The sequence below is a fragment of the Dromiciops gliroides genome, chromosome X, assembly GCF_019393635.1.
Source record: "Dromiciops gliroides isolate mDroGli1 chromosome X, mDroGli1.pri, whole genome shotgun sequence".
In the NCBI taxonomy this organism is placed as follows: Eukaryota; Metazoa; Chordata; class Mammalia; order Microbiotheria; family Microbiotheriidae; genus Dromiciops; species Dromiciops gliroides.
In genome coordinates, this window is record NC_057867.1 from 31,109,071 (window position 1) to 31,131,933 (window position 22,863).

Consider the following 22,863-nt stretch of genomic DNA (forward strand, 5'->3'; position numbering starts at 1 on the left):
TTGTACATATGGGTCCTTTTCCTTTTTCTTTGATCTCCTTGTGGTATAGACCTATTAGTGGTATTGATGCACCAAAAGGGTATGCAGTTGTATAATCCTTTTGGGTATAGTTCCATATTGTTCTCCAGAATGGTTGGACAAGTTCACAACTCCACCAACAGTGCATTAGTGTCCCTATCTTCCCACATTGCTTCCTAGGAGGCATTTTTTACACTTTGTCCTTTGGAACCTCTACTGTCATCCTTAAACTCCTCTACATCCTCAGGTTTATGCAATTCTTTTCCTTTAATTTAACTGAAATTTGCCTTTTTCCTGAAGCTCTTGCCATTCAAGTCTTTAGTCTCTCTCCCTCTACTATTCCTTTTGTATACAAACTTACTCAGGTCTTCCCTATGCTAAAATACAAACACCCTCCCCACATACACCAAAAACCTGAGGAAACCCATGGGCAAAATAATCTCAATCTCTCAATCTTCCTCCCTACCTACCTCTCTCCCTCTCTCTCTCTCCCTCCCTTTCTCTCTCTCTCTCTCTGCCAAACTTCTAGAAAGAGATCTCTTTATTTGCTGCTTCACATTTCTCTTCAAAATGACATAGCATTACCACGTCTCTCTTTACATAAAGATGTTTTTCAACTTTCTAGGCCAAAGCTTCTTAGACTGTGGGCTATGGGTTACGACCTCCATATGGGATCACATAACTGAATGGGAGGGGGTCGTGAAAAATTTGGGAACAATAAAAGGATTCTGAATGTGAAACAACCTATCTATCTATCTATCTATCTATCTATCTATCTATCTATCTATCTATCTATCTATCTATCCACCCAGGGTTGCATAAAAATTTCTCTGGCAAGTGGAAAAAGTTTAAGAAGCCCAGTTTATCCCTGATATCTTGCTCTTTAATTGCAGGAGCCTGTTATCTACTAGAATCAAGAATCTGCTCTTGCAATATCTGGCTAGTAATATGGATATTTGATTCCTATTAGGCCAGCCCACAGTTTGGAGATATACTTATCATTTTTGCAAATCAGTCCTTTTCGTGTTTTTAAAAACATTCTGTCTTTATATAGCACATAACTCATAACCTGTTATGTGAATTTACATCCTAAATCATTATCAAGTAACTGACCCTTAGCTAGGTTAAAAAATATAAAAGATGTGGTAGCAGAAATAAATGCTGATCCCCTGAATGACAGACACTATCTCCACATAAACAAAAGTTAAAAACATGTGTAGCAGGGGGCAGCTAGGTGGTACAGTGGATAAAGCCTGGCCCTGGATTCAGGAGTACCTGAGTTTGAATCCGGCCTGACACTTGACACTTACTAGCTGTGTGACCCTGGGCAAGTCACTTAACCCCCATTGCCCCACAAAAAAACCCCGTGTGCAGCAGGTATAGGTTCAATGCTGAGATACAGGTAACATAGTACAAAAATTAGAATAAGCATTGAATCCTAAATACTAAATCGAATATTTAGGGCTGCAGCACTCCCAAGTTCCATTGAACCAGATTAAAATGTCATGGGTAAATACAATAAAACTTAGATCACATTACATTTGAAAACAAGATCCACAGGCAAATGCAGGGCTCTTTATGTAAGAATCAGTGGCACCCTCTCTACTTGCATTTGACACCACTGATTTAGGAGATTGTTTTTAAGCTGCTTACCGGCAAGCCATGGACTCTATGAAAATGATTTTTATAGCAACTCCTAAAACAGTCAACTGACTTTTTAGTATCAATTCCACATAAATAATTGTACGCTCCGAAACAGTCTTAGCAAACATTTGAATGTGTTACTACCCTTTTGGAAATTGCTGTAGAGACCAGAAAATGAATTGCCCCCAACAAAGGAGTAGTCCCCAGGGATGCTGCTTAGCTAGAATTCAACTAACACACCAGTCTTGTGGGCAACTTGGAAGGGAAAAGAACTGTTCAATTCAAGCTAAAGTTGTGGGAGTTGTTCACTTGGGTGATATCCCTCCATGAAAAGCAGTGGAAGGCTGGGATGAGGGAAAGCAGTCAGTCTCCAGAGAAGAAAGGATAAGGCCCTGAATAGAAAATAGTCCAGAAGACCAACCACATGAAGAGGAGAAAAGAGGAAATATGTGAGAAGCTGAGCCTTTTTTTTTTTACCTTAGCCTGTCCAATCTTAAAGTTTTCAAAGGGAGAGTAAATAACCGAAGTATCTGGTCTGCTGGTTCGGATGAAGCACATTCCCTAGGGCAAACATAAAAAAAAAACAAGAGTTCCGTTTCAGAAATCAAAGTTACAAATTCTTTTTTTTTTTTAATTTTTTTTTTAGTGAGGCAATTGGGGTTAAGTGACCCTGGGCAAGTCACTTAACCCCAATTGCCTCACTAAAAAAAAAAATCATTGGCTGGGAAAAAAGGTGGGGAAAAAGAGCAAGCTGGTAAGCCTTCATGCCAATCTCTTTTAGTGAAGGAAGTCTGTATTCTAGACAGAAAACTGACAAGGAGTAAGACACCTTAAAACCTTTAGAAAACACAAAATAACACCTAATTAAACTTATTGCTACAATGGCCTTTCTATTGAGACACAAAACCAAGGGACAACCCAGAGAATCCCACCAGGGATAAGCTTTATATGCTAAAAGGTCTACTGTGAGTGAGTGATACCCCAGATATAGACTGATCTGTTTGTTATATCTACAGGCCTTCCATGCATGAGGCATCCCTCCTCCTCTAGGAAAGGGGAACTCGTAGAAGCCTAGCAGGTACAATCCAGACATCTCTAGGATGGATATGAAAAACACTTTAACCATTACTAGTGGAATTCTGATACAGATTGGTCTGGAGGCCACAGGATCATAGCACAGGCCTTGACTCCCCTAACCAAAATGAAGTATAAACACCCACTAACATCCCTACACATCACAATAAAGACAAGAGGGGAAAAAATCTAGGCCCCAACAACCCCCAACACCACAGCTGCATCCCAAGCTCTTCCTAGCCTCAATCCCCTCTCTATTTGTACTCAATTTTACCATGTACCGGCTAGTCTGATCCAAGGTACCCCCATTCCCACTAGTTCCTCTAAATGCTCTGATAGAAGTGCCAGTAAAATTAACCTTGGTTCCATTCAGCAATCCCCTGGAACCAAAAACTCATAGGAGCATCCATGGCAAATCCCCTACTTGGCACGAAAAGTACTCACCTGCACCCTCTTCTGGCTCCTTCATTCTACTGCATTTTCACTACTATGTCTACTATTTGGTCAACACAGACGACATGCTTAGGGCAGGGATTTGTTTTATGTTCAATAGGAAGCCTAGGACATTTAAGAGCTCAATACTCATGCTAGCACTTCAAATGTCTGTAATATATATATATATATATATATATATATATATATATATATATTTTAATTTTAGTGGGGCAATGAGGGTTAAGTGACTTGCCCAGGGTCACATAGCTAGTAAGTGTCAAGTGTCTGAGGCTGGATTTGAACTCAGGTCCTCCTGAATCCAAGGCCGGTGCTTTATCCACTGCGCCACCTAGCTGTCCCAAAAATGTCTGTAATATATCATAATTTCTCAAACACTTATTCTTTTTTTTCAGGGCAATGAGGATTAAGTGACTTGCCCGGGGTTACACAGCTAGTAAGTGTCAAGAGTCTGAGGCCAAATTTGAACTCAGGTCCTCCGGAATCCAGGGCCGGTACTTTTTTCCACTGCGCCACCTAGCTGCCCCCTCAAGCACTTATTCTTTAAAAGCTGCTGTGGCTCACTGGTTAATTCCCCTGTATCCATCCTCTCCAGATTTAACTTGGCTGGTCCTCAGACAAGATACCCATAGTCCATTATTGGGCCCTGTTGAGTGGGACCAGACAGAACTTGTGCTTCACTGGCAGAGCCTTTGAGAATTAGAGGTCAAAAGCCTTTGAGTCCATAGTGAAGATTTTAGTGGAAGAAGTACTCAATCTTTAAAACTTCATTTTTTGCAATGAGAGTATGGAATGCTTGTCTATCTGTGGTCTTCATTTAATTACTTAGGCTTCTAGTCACTTGATCAACCAATCAACAAGCATTTATTAACTATTTACTATGTCTAAGCACTAGAAATACAAACAAAGAAAGGCAAAAACATGCCCAAAAACCCCTCAGTTGCTGACCTCAGGGAGTTTACTAATTAGGGGAGGAAACAACATATAAATAAATACATACATACACGATACCCAGTGCTCAGTGTCTGTAAAACACTCTATCAGATTGCAAATGATGGGAAGATGTATAGAAAGGAAAAAAAAGCAATGCCAACAACACATTCCCTCAAATGGGGCGATCTCATCTGCCTTATAGAGACAAAAACTAATACCAAATTGGTAGCAGAGACCAGAAAGGCAACGCGGCACAGTAAGAAAAGCACTGAATCAAAGGTAAGGGGAACTGGATTCAAATCGCAGCTCAGTCACTTACTACCACCTAGTGGCAAGCTGCTTTACCTTACTAAGCCTCAGTTTGTTAGATGCAATGCACTCTCAAGGTTCCTTCTTACTCTAAAACTGTGAGCCTAAGAAGCATTTTCTGTCTAAGCCAGCACTGATCTAAATTAAGGGTCCTTAGCCTCTTTCATGCTGTAGTACCCTTTGGCATTCAAGTGAAACCTACAGACCGACCCCTTTTCAGGATGGTTTTTGGGTTTGGTTTTTTTTGGGTTTTTTTTTTTTTTTTGCGCGGGGCAATGAGGGTTAAGTGACTTGCCCAGGGTCACACAGCTAGTATCAAGTGTCTGAGACTGGATTTGAACTCAGGTCCTCCTAAATCCAGGGCCAGTGGTTTATCCACTGTGCTACCTAGCTGCCCCCAGGATGTTTTTAAATGCATAGAACAAATTATATATGATTAAAAAGGAAATTACTATATTGAAATACAGCTATCAAAGCATTTTTAAAACAAGTCCACAAACCCCAGGTTAAGAACCTCTGCTATAGGGGGGCAGCTAGGTGGCTCAGTGGATAAAGCACTGGCCCTGGATTCAGGAAGACCTGAGTTCAAATCCAGCCTCAGACATTTGACACAACTAGCTGTGTGACCCTAGGCAAGTCACTTAACCCTCATTCCCTGCAAAAAAAAAGAATCTCTGCTATAAATATACCTTGGTATTGGCAGCCAAAAGAACAGCATATTCTGTAGAAACAGCATCACTTGGATAGAAAACTGTGCAATTGGGAACAGTTCTGAACATGGCTAGATCCTCCAGAGCCATCTGGGAGGGCCCATCTTCACCTGAGAAAATCATAAGAAAAAAAAATATTTAGCCCAGGCCAGCACCAACCACTTCAATCCAAGTCTCCAAACATGTATATGTACTATACTTCTACTATATGTAGAAGGCACACTGCCAGGATATAAAGATGGTAAATCTGTTTGAGTCTCCAGCTTTCATTATTTGTAGTCTTCCTGCCTCACAAGTAGGGTTACCTTCTTTCTCTTCAATGAGCTAACTTCTCTCTAGTCCTTCAGGGAAATAAGGGAAGGGGACAAACCACTAAACTACCATGCCATGTGAGTTTCACAAGTTATCAAGCTCAAGAAGACTATCTAGACAAATGGAAGTTTTAAAACTATTATAATGGGGCAGCTAGGTAGTGCTTTACTGGATAAAGCACAGGCCCTGGGTTCAGGAGGACCTGAGTTCAAATCCAACCTCAGACATTTCACACTTACTTGCTGTGTGACCCTGGGCAAGTCACTTAACCTTCACTGTCATGAAAACAAACAAACAAATGAAAGAATCATTAGATAAATGAATAAATAAATAAAACTATTAAAAAACCCAGTTTGCTTCTGAAATTATTTTTTCTGAGGCATATACACAAATCTCCAAGTGCTATATAAATGGGTTTTTTGTTTGTTTCAAGTGCTATATAAATGTTAACTAACATCATCATCATTATTATTAATGGTCTACACCAGTCATTACTGATCACTGCTCACCAGCAAGTGATCGCCTAAGCACCAAATTCAATGTCATTCTTTTTGCACACTCTGGGGCAGACACTGAACATTCACTCCTCCTTGAAGTGTGATCTCTCACAGCTCACACTTCTTTAGCATTTCTTGAAAGTATGCAACACTTTCTATACATCATCTCAGTGGATCTTCACAAGGTGATACAATAGGTATAGTAGAAAAGATCACCATGTTTGAGATCAATGGACCTCTTTTGAACCTCAGTTCTGTGGGATTGGGCATGTCACCTTCACCACTCTGGGCTGGGCTGGGCTATACTAGATGTACTCACAAGTCTCTTCCAGCTATGAGCCTATGAGCCTCAGTATGAATTATCACCACTCTACAGATGAAGAAACTGAGGATCAGAGTTACACAGCTAGTAAGTGTCTGAGGTGGGTTTCAAAACCAGGATTTCCTGAGTCCAATATAGAATTACCTCCACCATCACCATCTTTTAGCACAATCCTGGTTTTCTTACCTCTTCCATATTCCCTTTTCTCTCTTCATTCTCTAGCTACCTAACTAGTGTTCTCAAATGTCTTGTCCTTTGGTCTTCTGTTCTTCTCTCTCCACATGTCCTCACTTAGGGATAGCATCTCCTCTCATGAGGAGAGCCAAAGCTTCTTTCTCACCTACCCTCAAGTTCTGGATCATAAACTACAATTACCTTAACCCCAACACTTCCAAAACTAAACTCGTAATCACTCATTTCTGTGCCCCAATCAAAATCGCTTCACCTTCCAAACTATATAATTTCTGTCACCATTTTTCTATTCACCTGGGCTAGAAATCTTGTCTATCCAATATGTTTCAAATTCAGCCTTTCTTCTCTATTCCTATCACTACCCTATTCCAGAGTCTCATTACCTCATACCTACATTACTGTAATACCCACCTACCTGGCCTGCCTACGCCCCGCTTCTTCCCTTTTTTTGCAGGACAATGAGGGTTAAGTGACTTGCCCAGCTGGGGTCACACAGCTAGTAAGTGTCAAGTGTCTGAGGCCGGATTTGAACTTAGGTCCTCCTGAATCCAGGGCCGGTGCTCTATCCACTGCACCACCTACCTGCTCCTGCTTCTTCCTTCTTAAGCCTCATACCTCCTGCTATCAGACTAACTTCCCTAAAGAACCTGTTTTCCAACATGTCATTTCCTAGCTTGAGTCTACAATGCCTTTCTATTGTCCGTCACATTTTTGAGTGCAAATTCATCTGCTTGGTTTTCTATAAGCCTCCATTATCTGACTCTACCCCACCAGACACATATCTTTCATTCCAATAAGGCTTGTCTCCTCAATGTCCCCCAAAACACCATGTTCACCCCCTTCTGTAATTGCTCATGCTATTTCCCCTACCTGGATTACTTCCCTTCTCTCTTTAACTAAAGCCTTTTTTGTGGGGCAATGAGGATTAAGTGACTTGCTGAGGGTCACACAGCTAGTAAGTGTCAAGTGTCTGAAGTCGGATCTGAACTCAGGTCCTCCTGAATCCAGGGCCGGTGCTTTATCCACTGCGCCACCTAGCTGTCCCTAGCTAAAGCCTTGAAGGCCTAGCTCAGACCCCATCTCCAACTGTCCTACATTGATCTCTTTCATGTACTTATAGTCCATCCCTTAATAGTTTAAATACTTAATTCTTCTCTAAAGGTTTTGTTTAACTTAGTTTTGCTTCCCCAGCTAGATTCTTTGTTTGTTTGTTGCTGTTTTTTAGTGAGGCAATTGGGGTTAAGTGACTTGCCCACGGTCACACAGCTAGTAAGTGTTAAGTGACCCAGCTAGATTCTTAAGCATGAAACTTGTCCTATTTCTTATCTATCCATTCGCGGATCTAGTACAGCAGCGGTAATGACATATGTGGCACCTAATGAATATAGGCTAATTTATAATCTACTGAAAACAGTGGAATAGGCTGTTTAATAGGCTACCTGTAGCTTAATGAGCTAAAATCACATCGCGTCTTTTTTCAGAAGACCTAGTTAAAAAATAGGAGGCAGCAGGGAATAGTGGATAGAGGACTGGCCTTGTAGTCAGAAGAGCTAGGCTCAAGTCTTGCCCTGACACATACCAGCTACGTGAGCCTAGACAAATCACACAGGCTTAAAGATACATTTAGGGGGACTAAGAGGTTATCAGTTATAGATCAACTGCTGATCTCTATCTGTGGAGAGAGTTTCCATACCAGGAGTTCCCTAAATCAATGAAATCACAGGTCTGGATCCTGGACCTTCCCCACCCTCACACGAAAGTACAAAGCATATTCAGACCCACAGTTCAATGGATATACTTCATAATTAATTCTCCATAACTAAGAGTAAAAGACCCTGAAAAGATAGAATTCTGACTGGTTATAAGACAGTGCATACCGATGGAGACCCCACAGTGGGAACCACTGAGGTTGATGTTAGTTTGAGAGATGGCTCCCATCCTGATATGATCAAAAGCTCTGGTAAAGAAGGCAGCAAAGGTGCTGGCAAAGGCAATTGTCCGGTTTCGGGTGGCACAGCCCAATGCCACGCTTACCTATAAGACAAAAAGCAATGAGTTAGGGGACAAGAGTAATCCACATGCCCTGAGAGGTTCCTGCAGTGTCTGCCTCCTCACCATGTTCTGTTCAGCAATAAAGCACTCAATGAAGCGTTCTGGGTGCTCCTTCTTAAACAGCTCTGAAAAGGTGGAGTTCTTTGTATCACCATCTAAGGCAATCACTCGATCATTCGCATGGCCTAGTTTGGCCAGGGCAGCGCCATAGGCTTTTCTGGTGGCCACCTGGAAGAAAAAGGGTGCTAAATTACAGAGGCTCACTGAGGGGACTTTAGCAAAAGAGTAAAACTGTTAACCCTGGGAAATCCCCATCTGGGAGAAAAGTGACTAAAATGCTAAGAGGTGGAAGAAAGGGAAGGAATATTAACCCCAATCACTAGAGATAAGGAAATACAAGCATTTGCCCACACCAAATATCCTCAGTTTCCCCACGGAAACAAAAAAGTGAAAGGAAGGGAGTGTCATCTTATGTTAATGTGTTATGTACTCATTTGCTTATTTCACTTCTTACGACAAGCAGAATTCTGCCATCTGAACCTGAAAACTCCCATGCTGGAAAAACTGCAGGACCGATATCAAAATTGGTTTTGATTCCCCGATCCCTGAATATCACAATTCAACTCATCAAGTCTTAGTGTGGTGGAAAGAGTACAGTATTTGGGGTATGAGGACTTGGCTTTAAACCTTAGCTCTGTCATTTACTAGTTGTGAATTTGAGCCAGTTTCTTCCCTCCTCTGGAAGGCCCCTCCCAGCTCTCAGTGGTGGCAGGCATTAAGGATTCCCAGTCAAAGGGCAATACGGGCCTCCTGCCCTAGTGGATGGAGCTTATGGTCAACTTGGGGCTCTAACATGCCACATGGATAGTTGTCTAGATCATCTGAGGAGGAAGAGAACACTAGCAAGCAGGGGGAGAAACAGAGAAAGGCTTCCTGTAAGAGCGATGAGTCGGAAAGGTCCAAACCGAGCCTCAGTCATCTAAGCAGTTTAAATACACATGACCAGGTTCTAGGTCCCAAGTGAAGAATTTAAATTCTAATTCATGACTTAGTTTATTACCACTAATCCTTAGTAACCATACTCCCAGCCTACCTTGTCCCCAATTTGGTAGGCAGGTAGAGAAGGCATCTTCACATCTGTGATATTGATTTCAGGGGCATCTTCTACAGGTGGCTGAGGAGTCAGGTTCTTATTACTCTGTATCTGGCTTTCAATGGTCTTGATAATGGAATCTACTTTGTCCTTTGGCATAGGCTTGCCATGCCAGTTTTCTGCATCCTCAATGTCTAGGATCAAACAATAAACACAGGAAACTGAACAAAAGGTAAAGCATCAGGGTTAGAAATTGATTGGACTGGGGCAGCTAGGTGGTGCAGTGGATAGAGCACCAGCCCTGGAGTCAGGAGGACCTTAGTTCAAATCCAGCCTCAGATACTTGGCACTTACTAGCTGTGTGACCCTGGGTAAGTCACTTACCCCCAACTGCCTCACTGAAAGAAAGAAACAGAGAGAGAGAGAGAGAGAGAGAGAGAGAGAGAGAGAGAGAGAGAGAGAGAGGAAGGGAGGGAGGGAGGGAGGGAGGGAGGGAGGGAGGGAGGGAGGGAGGGAGGGAGGGAGGGAGGAAGGAAGGAAGGAAGGAAGGAAGGAAGGAAGGAAGGAAGGAAGGAAGGAAGGAAGGAAGGAAGGAAGGAAGGAAGGAAGGAAGGAAGGAAGGAAGGAAGGAAGGAAGGAAGGAAGGAAGGAAGGAAGGAAGGAAGGAAGGAAGGAAGGAAGGAAGGAAGGAAGAAATCGATTGGACCTCAAGAGTCACCTGGCCTCTGTTTTCCAGTTTAGTTCACTGAATACTTCTCTGTCACTGAGGCTTAAAAGCTTGATGCAGTATGAGCAAGAATCTCTAGAAGCATCTGGTGATAGAGAACAGAGCTTCTCCAAGAAGCAGAAAGCTGTGTACTGCCCAGCAATGAAATCTTGGTTCTTTTGTTACCAGTCCACGGGGGCTAGCAGTGGCAAGGATAGTAGATCTGGAGTCAGAGAAGTGTGAATTCTACAACTGGCTTTGTCACTTGCCATCTGCATGACCTGGGGCAAATGGCATACCAGCTGCTGTGAAGTTCAAGTGAGAACGTATGCAAATAAATCACTGGGTAAGCTATAGATCTTTACATAAAACGTCTGCATTTCTCACCCACCAAGGGGCAGAGCTTCCAACAGCCTGCTTCAACTACATTATTCATCAACAATTACTTGTTAGGTGTTATCGTAAAGAATTAATTGTTATTTGAGGTTTTTATGACCCCATCTTTTGGCTAGAATTTTTTTTAAAAACCTCGGCGCGCACTGGCCTCTGCAAACGGCACGGTGCTCCACCCACTGGTTGTAGCCGTTGCCATTGGGCTGGCACCTCATGTCATCACCACTTGCCGACGCCTACGTGGGCCTGGCAAAATTATAATGATTGGAAGCCCAGTGAGGGCAGTCATGTGACTGTCAGAGTGGCCAGACAATTGGCTGGGGGCTATGTGTGGTTAGCCTGGGGTCTGCTGGGAAGAAGGGAGGTTTTTGGGGTTTTTTTTGCCATCCTAGCTTGAAGCTGGAAGGTGACAGGCCACTGCTGTGTGTTCTCAGCTGATTCCTGGGCGGTGGTGTTGTTCAGGTTGTATAATTTCCCTTTCCCTGTTTTATTTCCTTTCCCTTGATCCTACTGATCCTGTTTGTGTTTTTTTAAGTTTGTTCTTGTTAAATAAATCCTGCTCTGGGTGGGGCAGCTAGGTGGTGCAGTGGATAAAGCACCAGCCCTGGATTCAGGAGGACCTGACTTGACACTTACTAACTGTGTGACCCTGGGCAAGTCACTTAACCCTCAATGCCCTGTAAAATAAATAAATGAATGAATGAATGAATGAATCCTGCTCTGTTTCAAAACAGAGCTGTCTGTCTCCTTCCTTGCCCCAATATTGTGGCGAGCCACATAGCTAACACTCCCCAATTAAAAATTGGCCCTCTCTTACTAGCTGTGTGACCCTGGGCAAGTCACTTAACCCCAATTGCCTCACTAAAAAATCTTTTTTTAATTGGCCCCCACACTATGCTCAAAGAAAGTTCCTGCCCTCAGGAAGCTCACATTCTAATGAGGAAGACACGATGCAAACGACTATGGATATATGAATAATAAAAATTCCACATTTCTAACTTGAGATTATTGTCACTACCTGGTCCTAATCACATAGCAAACACTACTAGCTCCCAGCTTAAGCTCATGTTATAAATTCAAGGCACCCAGCTTTCTGGGTGTCCCTGACATGTCTGCTTTTATTATCTGTTTAACTAACTACTACCTGGTTGATTAACTACTTTGCTTCTCCAAGGAAAGAGTAATGTCTAACTGACCCCAGCAAGCTGACCAACCATATTTCTCCATGGTCATAGTGTCTCCCTCAGGGCCAGAGCATGCCTAACTGGACCCAGGCTTACCAGGCTGCTGCTACAGGAAACAATTAGTGAAAAGGCATAGATTTGGGAAGTGGTTCTAGGTTGTAAAAAGTTTGAAACACCAGAAAACTTTATATTTGATCCTAAAGATAATAGGGAGTCACTGGAGTGTATTCAGTAGTGGAGGTGACATGGCCAAACCTATATTTTAGATCACTTTTGGGGCTGGGAGACTTGAAGCAACGAGGCTACCACAAAAGTGCAGGCAAGAGGTACTAAGAGCCTGAACTAGAATGAGATGTTGTGTGAATACAATACCCATGCCATTTTGTAGTGCTTCTCTGTTCCCAGGTGAAGGACCAAATAAGGAGTAACTTTCCCTTGAAGTCAGAGAGATGTCACATTCAAGTCCACTTCTGACACATACTTGTTGTGGGACTCAGTGACTCAGGCAACTCTTTTTTTTTTCTTTTGCGGGACAGAGGGTGAAGTGACTTGCCAAGGGTCACACAACTAATAAGTGTCAAGTGTTTAAGGCTGAATTTGAACTCAGGTCATCCTGAATCCAGGACTGGTGCTTTATCAGGCAACTCTTAATCTCTATTTAAAGTACATTTTATTAATGCTTCTTTTTAAAGTCATGCATTTCTGGAAATACATCCGTACCCCTTCAGAACTGAAACTATGCTTACAACAAAGAAAAAGATTTAAGCAAAAACATTGGCCAAGGTTAGCGCTGCATCACCGTTCTGCCCGAAGAGCCCCCTGCCCCCTTCCCCCCACCCCCACCCCATCCCAGTTCTACCTAGAAGAGATGTGTTTTATTATCTGTTCTCTGGGTACCTCTCTAAGAATATCAATTAAAGATGAGTAACTGATTTATATTAGTGAAGGGAGTTTCCACACTAGGAAAACTCTACCCCTGTGAAATACAAGTTTGTATGAAAAACATATATACACATATAACCTATGGAGTCTGTAAACTCTACAGCACACCATCGCAAAGTAAAATTGATTGTGCAATCACAAACAACACTGCTTATTCATTCTACCTATGTCGATGTCAGTGCCTGATTTGTGTCAGCTCTCTCCTGTCGTGGAGATAGAGGGAACATTTGCTTACTTGGAATACCACGGCCTTTGAAGGTCTTGGCAACTATAGCAGTAGGCTGGTCTTTCACTTGAGTTGCCTGCCAAAAGACTTCACATAGTTGTTCCACAGCATGACCATCCACAACATAGGTGTTCCACCTAATAAAAGACAGCAGGTTACGGAAGACCTCCACTATTTTAGGAGAGCAATCAGGGCATTTTTCTTAGCATTTGCCACCTATCTGTTTTCCTGGACTTTTATCATGTTCAAAAACTGATTATTCTGGGGCGGCTAGGTGGTGCAGTGGATAAAGCACAGGCCCTGGATTCAGGAAGACCTGAGTTCAAATCTGGCCTCAGACACTTAACACTTACTAGCTGTGTGACCCTGGGCAAGTCACTTAACCCTCATTGCCCCCCCCCCAAAAGCTGATTATTCTGCAAGATGAAATCCTCTCTGAAATTTACTGCTCCTCAGCATCCCCTGCTCCTGGGACCTTCCTACCCTGACTAGAGAGTATTGAGGCTGGAAACTGGAGACTTCCACCCAGTTTCTCCACCTTTATTAAGGAAGGGACCCAGCTACAGTCCTAGACTTCATCATTCTTCACGATGAAATCAATCTTGAAACTCTCGCCTCCTCAGATCATTTCCGGCCCCAGTCCCAGGGCTTCATCATGCCCCACCTCCCCCGACCTTGTCAGCCTCTTTTTATGTGTTATTCCTCCCCACCCCCATTAGATTGTGAGTTCCTTCAAGGGCAGGACTGTCTTATGGCTTTCTTGGTATCCCCAGCTCTTAGCATAGAGTAGGCACTGACTAAATGTTTGCTGATTCTCTACTGACCTTTGGCACTTAGAAGGAAATCTGAAAAAGAAATGCCATCCCTTACCCAAAAGCTTCACAGCGCTTCCGATAGATATCTGTGCAGTGCTGCAAAGGAGCAGCTTCACTTTGTCCTAAACGGTTCACATCGAAGATGGCCACCAGGTTGTCCAGCTTGTAGTAAGAGGCAAAAGCCAAAGCTTCCCAGACAGAGCCTTCTGAGGACTCTCCATCTCCCATGAGGCAGTACACCCGGTAACTAGGACCCAAAAGAGACAAGTCACATCATCCCTGCATGGGTCCAGGTTTGACTGAGTCAGTCTGAGAGAGAAACTCCAAGACAGACTTTAAAAAGATGCTTTCCTGAAGACAGTTACCCAGCACCACTCTTTACCATTCTGACATCTCTGCATAAATTCAATAGCTATATTAGTAAACAAAAAAGGAGGCACTCAAAGTTTTAGATTTTTCTTGGGCTATCACTAAGAGTAGTAACAGAATTCTAAAGTTCATCCTTAGTTCAGGGTCACAAAGGAAGTGGGAGAAAAATCCAACTTTCCAGAAAATGAATTCCTATAAATGATAAGGAACAAAGGAATGGCAGCTGGATTTATACATGTTTTTCTTGGGTTAATGTAGTTCCATTTTTGTTTTGTTTTGCAGGGCAATGAGGGTTAAGTCACTTGCCCAGGGTCACACAGCTAGTAAGTGTCAAGTGTCTGAGGCCGGATTTGAATCCAGGTCCTCCTGAATCCAGGGCTGGTGCTTTATCCACTGCACCACTTAGCTGCCCCCCAATTCCATTTTTAAAAGAAAATCATCACCTTGCATTTCTCATCTTTAAATATTAAGGGGCCTGAGGACAGCTAGGTGGAGCAGTGGATAAAGCACCAGCCCTAGATTCAGAAGGACCTGAGTTCAAATCCGGGCTCAGACACTTGACACTTACTAGCTGTGTGACCCTGGGCAAGTGACTTAACCCTCATTGCCCTGAAAAAAAACTCAAGCAATTCAATATGTTATAAATGTGTAGTCATGTAAAACATTTCCACATTAGTCAGGTTGCATGAGAAAACAGACAAAAAATGTTAAGGGGCCTATACTTCAGTCTAATGGAGGGTAAGCTCCAATAAGCTGTGCCAAGGTAAAAAGGCTTCGAATATAGTGACAGACTATATGTCTGCTGTTGGAAGGTTAACACAGTGAAGTTTTCAAAAGGTTAGTTGCCAGGTAATGGCTCCCTGTGGCCATGACTCAGCTACTGAAATGCAGTGACAAGCAAGACATTAATACATTATTCTCTGACACTCTTATTCCCTTCTGTAGTACAGCACATTCTTCCCCTTAGTGTAAGACTATAGGGGAAGAAAGAGGCTTGTCCTATGCTAACAAAAGATAAGGATCAGGACTTCTATGAGGAGCTTCCAGATGAAGAGATCCCCCTCTCCCAATGCAGTTTGGCACCTTCTTTGCAACTGAGTGTCTTAGAGAGAAGCCTAGCACAATGAGAAGTTAAGTAACTTGCCTCCCATCACAAAGCTAGCAGATGTCAGAGGCAGGGGTCGAGCCTAGATCTTCCTGGCCCCTAGGCCAGTCTTCTCTCCATGATACTATGCCATCTCTTATATATATTGACAAAACATGAACCAAAAATCCTTGTCAAACCGGGACGTGCTATTTTTAGGCTCAGTCTAGACTATGTCTTTGCCAGTGTTTCAAAAAGAATACAGGGCAAGAGTTAAATGTCCCCAGAAGCCAGCTTTTGCATTATAAGCAGATTACTTAAAATTCAATCTGAGATTCTAGAAATTATTTAAGGAGTTGATGCCCTTTATTACCTTTCTACTTAGTATAATCTTACCCTTAAGATAATCATTAGGGGCAGCTAGGTGGCACAGTGGATAGAGCACCGGCCCTGGAGTCAGGAGTACCTGAGTTCAAATCCGGCCTCAGACACTTAACACTTACTAGCTGTGTGACCTTGGGCAAGTCACTTAACCCCAATTGCCTCACTTAAAAAAAAAAAAAAGATAATCATTGGATTTCCAAAGTGGGGAAAAGGTGGGCAGCTAGGTGGTGCAGTGGATAAAGCACAGGCCCTGGATTCATGAGGACCCGAGTTCAAATCCAGCCTCAGACACTTGACACTTACTAGCTGTGTGACCCTGGGCAAGTCACTTAACCCCCATTGCCCCGCCAAAAATACAGAAAACAAAACCAAAAAAAAGTGGGGGAAAAAAGATAAAAAGGAAAATCCCTACAGGAAGCAAATGAATAATTGGTCTTCCAACTTGATCTCTTACCTGGCTTTATCAAAATATTTTCCAGTATAAGCCATTCCACAGGCAGCACCAAGTCCCTGCCCAAGAGAACCAGTTGCCACATCAACAAATGAAAGTCTCTGTCATAGAAACAAGGAAAGACAAAATGAATTAAATTAAAGCCATGAAACACAGCTGCCATAGTACCAAGCTATAGTAGACGAGAAAGATTGGCTCATTCTGGCTTTGTCTCCATAGCACTTAAAGAAGTAGCACGGGAGCAGCTAGGTAGAGCAGTGGATAGAACATCAGCCCTGGAGTCAGGAGGACCTGAGTTCAAATCTGGCCTCAGACACTTAACACTTACTAGCTGTGTGACCCTGGGCAAGTCACTTAACCCCAATTGCCTCACTTAAAAAAAATGAAGTAGCACGGTATCCTTGGAGTCAGGAAGTTTGGGGTTCTAATCTCAGCACTGGCACATACCAGCTGCGTTCCCCTGGACAAGGCCTTTAACCTCTTAGTACCCCAGGAAACTCCCTAAGACTATAAGATTTGTAGAATAGTTGCCGATTGTCATTTGCAGAGAGGGTTTGTGACCAGTAGTTCCCCACAATAGAGTACTATTCTGTAGACACACTTTGAAAAACAAAATCCAAATGTCTTCTCTCACCAAACTGATATTAATGTACATTTTCTCCATCACACCTACACAAGCCCAAGGCTTCCCTTCCAGATAGCAGCCTAAATGGAACTTAAAAGTCAAGAAGAAAATGCAAAGCATGGTAGATACTTGCTAATTTCCCAGGAGTCATCCATGTACAAACTAGGTGTCTAGTATATGTGTTGAAGGTTTTGGGGGGTTTTTTTGTTTTGTTTTTGTTTGTTGTTGTTGTTTTGTGGGGCAATGAGGATTAAGTGACTTGCCCAGGGTCACACAGCTACTAAGTGTCAAGTGACTGAGGTCGGATTTGAGCTCAGGTCCTCCTGAATCCAGGGCCGGTGCTTTATTCACTGCAGTGCCACCAAGCTGCCCCCAAAGTTTTTGTTTTTAAAAGAGAATTTAAGGGCAGCTAGGTGGCGCAGCAGATAAAGCACTGGCCCTGAGTTCAAATCCGACCTCAGACTCTTGACACTTACTAGCTGTGTGACCTTGGGCAAGTCACTTAACCCTCATGCCCTGTAAAAAAAAAAGAGAGAGAGAAAGAATTTGGTTTCTTGGAAACCAGAAGAGTTAAAGAAAGCAGGTTTTAGAGGTCATGTTCAGGTTTTCCTGCCTTCCAGAATCACAGATGAAATGGCATATTGGAAGCGTAGATTAACACAATCATAACTATTGTGGAAATAAGAGAATATCCCATCCCTCTCCTTTTTGTGCATCTTGTCATATGAACAATCTTATTGTCTTGAGTCTCATCCTTCCACTTGGTCATCCAAGAGAATACAGTTTTCTGCAAGAAGCACGATTTCGTTTTATTACATAAGCAGTGTGTTAAAGGCACGTGGAATTGGTATGAAAACAGGCCAAGAACACCATTTCCAAGAATAGATAGGGTCAGGCACAAAGATCCAAAGTTGATGCCAAAGCTCTCAAAATAAGGATAAAGGACAAGAATGGAGAGGAAAGGGAATAAGCATTTACATAACACTTACTACATGCCAGGCGTTGTGCTAAGCACTTTTTTTTTTGGCAGGGCAATTGGGGTTAAGTGACTTGCCCAGGGTCACAGAGCTAGTACGTGTCAAGTGTCTGAGGTCGGATTTGAACTCAGGTCCTCCTGAATCCAGGGCCGGTGCTCTATCCATTGCGCCACCTAGCTGCCCCGTGCTAAGCACTTTTTACAAATATCTCATTTGATCCTTACAAAAACCCTGGAAGATAGGTACTATTATTATTTTATAGTTGAGAAAACTGAAACAGAAAGAGGTTACCTGACTTGCCCAAGGTCACACAGCCAGTAAGTGTTTGAGACCACATTTGAACGTTCAGGTCTTCCTGATTCCAGCATAAATTTAGGGTCAGCACCACCAGCCAATATGAAATAATTCATTTTAGTTTCCTTCCCAACTATTCAATCTCTCCATCTATCTTTTCTTCTAGTCCCTCTGTTGCTAATACTGACTTCTGTCCCTACCAACCCACCTTCCTCTTATCTGGCCCCTGCCTTGGCTTTTCCCTAGACCCCTTCTCTCTCCCACAATTTTATTCCATATAGCTTTTTTCTGATGCCCCTCTCTTCCCTTCAGATTCCTTGCTATTAGTATAGCTCCCACTAAATGTTTTATAGTTTAATAATGCTTAATAACAGCTGACACCTATTGTACCTTAATGTTATAATTTTATATTTTATAAAACATGTTTTTATAAAATACAGATTTATCATATAAAATATAAATCTTATAGTGCATATTTAGCAAACTGCCTGGCACCTAGTAAATGCTTAATAAATCTTCATGGACTGACTTAAGACATACATAGCACTTTATGTATATGTCCTTCCTTGATGTAATGGACTCTAGGATCAACAGAAGTCAATAACGTTTCGTATATATTTGTTTTCCTGTTGTCTCCCCCCATTAAATTGTTTTGGGGGTTTTTTGTGAGGCACTTAGGGTTAAGTGACTTGCCCAGGGTCACACAGCTAGTAAGTGTCAAGTGTCTGAGGCCGGATTTGAACTCAGAAAATATGCCCCCCAAAATATGGGGGGCAGCTAGGTGGCGCAGTGGATAAAGCACCGGCCCTGGATTCAGGAGGACCTGAGTTCAAATCCGGCCTCAGACACTTGACACTGTGACCCTGGGCAAGTCACTTAAACCCTCATTGCTCCGCCAAAAAAATAAAGAAATATTTTTAGTGGCAGCTTTTGTTTTTGCATAGCCTTCATTACCAAATATATCCCTCCCTTCTCTCCATTGCCCAACAAGTCATCCAATGTAACAAAGGAATGAAAAATATGGTTCAATAAAGCCAACTAACACATGAAACGTGGGTAACAATAAATTAATATTCTCTTATATTTGTCTCTTTCTGTGTCTCTCTCATATCTCTTTCTCTGTTTAAGTCTGTCTTTCATATTTCTCTTTCTGTCTCTACCATATTTCTCTTTCTCTCTGTCTCTGGGTGTGTCTATGTCTCTCACATTTCTCTCTCTGCATGTCTCTCTGTCTCTCTTGTATTTCTCTGTCTTTCTGTCTCTTACATTTCTCTTTCTGTCTGTCTCTCTCATATTTCTATCATTGTCTTGTTTCTTGCTCATATTTCTCTCTCTGTTTCTCTCATTTCTGTCTCTCACATTTGTCTATCTCTCATATTTGTCTTTCTCTGTCTCTCATATTTTTCTCTTTCTGTCTCTGTTTCTTGCATTTCTCTTTCTCTCTGTCTCTGAGTATCTCTGTCTCTTTCATATTTCTCTTTCTCATATTTCTCTCACTTTTGGTCTATGTGTCTCACATTTCTCCTCTGTCTCTGAGTGTCTCTGTCTTTCATATTTCTCTGTCTCTGTCCCTCATATTTCTCTCTCTGTATCTGTCCCTTTCTCTCTCATATTTCTCTGTCTTTGTCTCTCACATTTCTCTTTCTGTATCGGTCTGTCTCTGTCTCTGATATTTCTCTCTTTGTCTCTTTCTCATATTTCTCTGTCATTGTTTCTGTATCCCACATTTCTCTTTCTGTCTCACATTTTTCTCTATCTCTTTATCTCTCATTTCTTTCTCTACATCTCTCTGTGTCTCTATCTCTCATATTTATGTGTCTCTTTCTCATATTTCACTATCTTTCTGTCTCTCATATTTATCTTTCTATCTCTGGCATTTCTTTCTCTGTCTCTGTGTGTTTCTGTCTCATAGTTCTCTGTCTCTTTCCCCCTCATATTTCTCTGTCTCTTTCTCTCTCATATTTGTCTTTCTGTCTCTGTCTCCCTCTCTCATATGTTTCTTTCTGTCTCTGTCTCCAACATTTGTCTCTCTTTCATATTTCTGTCTCTGTTCCTTTCTCGTATTTCTCTGTCTTTCTGTCTCTGACTCATATTTCTCTCCGTCTCTCTCACATTTCTTTCCCTCTGTCTCTCATATTCCTGTCTCTAAGTCTCTTACTCATATTTTTCTCTCTCACTGTCTTACATTTTTCTGTCTCTGTGTTACTATCTTTCATATTTCTGTCTTTCTGTCTCACTTTTTCTCTTTTTCTGTCTCTGTCTCCAACTTTTCTTTCTTTCTGTTTCTGTGTCCCTGTCTCTCATATTTCTCTCTCTACCTGTCTCTTTCTCTCTCGTATTTCTCTTTGTCTCTCTCATATTTCTCCCTATTTCTCTCTGTCTCTGTCTCTCATGTGCCTCTATCTGTCTCATATTTCTCAGTCTGTCTCTCATGTTTCTCTTTTTCTATGTGTCTCTCATTTCTCTGTCTCTGTATATCTCTTTCTCATATTTCTCTTTCATGTTTTTTGTATTTCTGTCTCTCCTTGTCTCTCATATCTCTCCCTTTATCTGTCTCCATCTCTCACATCTCTTTCTCTCTGCGTCTCTGTCTCTCACATTTCTGTCTTTCAGTCTCACTCCCTCATATTTCTTTCTGTCTTTGTCTCTCCCATCTTTCTTTCTCTGTCTTTCTCTCTCTCTCATGTCTCTGTCTGTCTCTGTCTGTCTCACCTTTTCTCTCTCTCACATTTCTCTTTCTGTCTCTGTTTCACATTTCTTTGTCTCTGTGTGTCCTTCTCTCATATTTCTGTCTTTCTGTCTCTGTCTCATATTTTTCTCTTTCTCTATATGTCTCTCACGTTTCTCTTTCTCTTTCTCTTTTTCTGTCTCTTTCTCATATTTCTCTGTCTCATCTTTTTCTCTCTTTCTCTCTGTCTTTGTGTGTCTCTGGCTCTCGTATTTCCCTCCCTTTCTCTCTGTTTCTGTATCCCACATTTCTCTTTCAGTCTCTCAGTATCTCTGTCTCTCATATTTCTCTTTCTCTCTCTTTCTGTGTCTCTGTCTCTCTGCCTCTTTCATAATTCTGTCTCTCTCATATCTCTCTCTCTCTCACATTTCTCTTTCTCTGTCTCCGTGTCTCTGTCTCTCATATTTACAGAAAAATATTCTGTCTCTCATATTTCTCTCTTTCTGCATGTGTCTCTCATATTTCTCTCTATGTATCTTTCTGATATTTCTTTGTCCTTTCTCTCACATTTCATTATCTCTGACATTTCTGTTTCTCTTATTTCTCTGTCTCTGATATTTCTCTTTCTCTGTTTCTCTGTCTCTCATATTTCTGTCTCTGTCTCTTTCATATTTCTTTCTGTCTCTATCATATTTCTGTCTTTCTGTCTCTGTCTCTCACATTTCTCTCTGTCTCTGTATGTCTCTGTCTCTCATATTTCTCTCCCTGTCTCTGTCTCTCATATTTCTTTTACTCTCACATTTCTCTTTTTTTCTGTGTCTCTTATTTCTCTCTCCATCTCTGTCTCTTTCTCTCTCAGATTTCTCTGTATTTCTGTCTCTCCCTGTCTCTCATATTTCTCTCCCTTTCTCTCTGTCTCCGTCTCTCTCATATTTTTCTGTCTCTCTCTTTCTCTCTCTCTCTCTCTGTGTCTGTCTCATATTTCTCTTTCTGTCTTTCATATTTCTCTCCCTTCCTCTTTGTTTCTGTCTCTCCTATTTCTCTGTTTCCGTCTCTCCTATTTCTCTGTTTCCGTCTCTCCTATTTCTCTCTTTCGGTCTCTGTGTCTCACATTTCTCTTTCCCTCTGTCTCTGTGTGTCTCTGTCTCTCATATTCCTCTCTCTATCTCTTTCATATTTTTCTCTCTCTGTCTTTCATATTTCTTTGTCTCATATATTTTTCTGTCTCTCTTTCTCTCATATATCTCTCACACATTTCTTTCTGTCTCTCTCATATTTTTCTATCTGTCTCCCATTTCCTTCTGTTTCTGTGTCTCTGTCTTTCATATTTCTGTCTCTTTCTTCCTCTTATTTCTGTCTTTCTTCTGTCTTTCCCTGTCTCTCACATTTCTCTCTCTATGCCTCTGTCTTTCTGTCTCTCTCATATTTCTGTCTCTGTCACATTTGTCTGTCTCTCATATTTCTCTCCCTTTCTCTGTCTCTCTCATATTTCTATCTTTCTATCTCTCATATTTCTCGGTCTTTGTGTCTCACATTTCTCTCTCCCTCTGTCTCTCATATTCCTCTCTTTGTCCTTTTCATATTTTTCTTTCTGTCTCTCTCATATTTTTCTCTCTTTTTGTCTCTGTCTCTCATATTTCTCTCTGTGAATCTCTTACATTTTTCTGTCTCTCATTTCTTTTTCTGTCTATCCCATTTCTCTTTCTGTTTCTGAGCGTCTCTGTCATATTTCTCTCCGTCTCTCATATTTCTCTCCCTTTCTCTCCATCTGTCTCTCACATTTTTCTGTCTCTGTCTCTCATATTTATCTCTGTCTCTATCACATCTCTGTCTCTGTGCCTTTGTCTCTCATATTTCTGTGTCTCTCTCTTTCTCTCTCATGTTTTCCTATCTTTCTGTCTCTCCCTGTCTCTCATATTTCTCTCCCTTTCTGTCTCTACCTCTCACATTTCTCTTTTTTCTTTGTCTCTCTGGGTCTCTGTCTCTCTCATATTTCTCTGTTTCTTTCTCTCTCATATGTCTCTTTCTGTCTCTGTATCTCTCATATTTCTCTTTCTGTCTCTACGTATCTTTGTCTCTTATATTTCTCTCCCTTTCTGTCTCCATCTCTCACATTTCTTTCTCTCTGTGTGTCTG

General features: G+C 41.8%; 1 protein-coding gene across 1 annotated transcript in view; it reads right to left on the reverse strand.

Annotated features, from left to right (window-relative positions):
* TKTL1 (transketolase like 1) overlaps positions 1-22,863 on the reverse strand; it is a 39,301-nt gene that overhangs the window by 3,224 nt on the left and 13,214 nt on the right. The window contains exons 4-11 of the mRNA XM_043974085.1: positions 16,167-16,264; positions 13,931-14,122; positions 13,070-13,197; positions 9,610-9,803; positions 8,580-8,744; positions 8,342-8,498; positions 5,121-5,251; positions 2,140-2,223 (exon numbers count right to left, since the gene is read on the reverse strand). Of these exons, the coding sequence (XP_043830020.1) occupies positions 2,140-2,223; positions 5,121-5,251; positions 8,342-8,498; positions 8,580-8,744; positions 9,610-9,803; positions 13,070-13,197; positions 13,931-14,122; positions 16,167-16,264 (1,149 nt within the window). The remainder of the gene's footprint in view (positions 1-2,139; positions 2,224-5,120; positions 5,252-8,341; positions 8,499-8,579; positions 8,745-9,609; positions 9,804-13,069; positions 13,198-13,930; positions 14,123-16,166; positions 16,265-22,863) is intronic.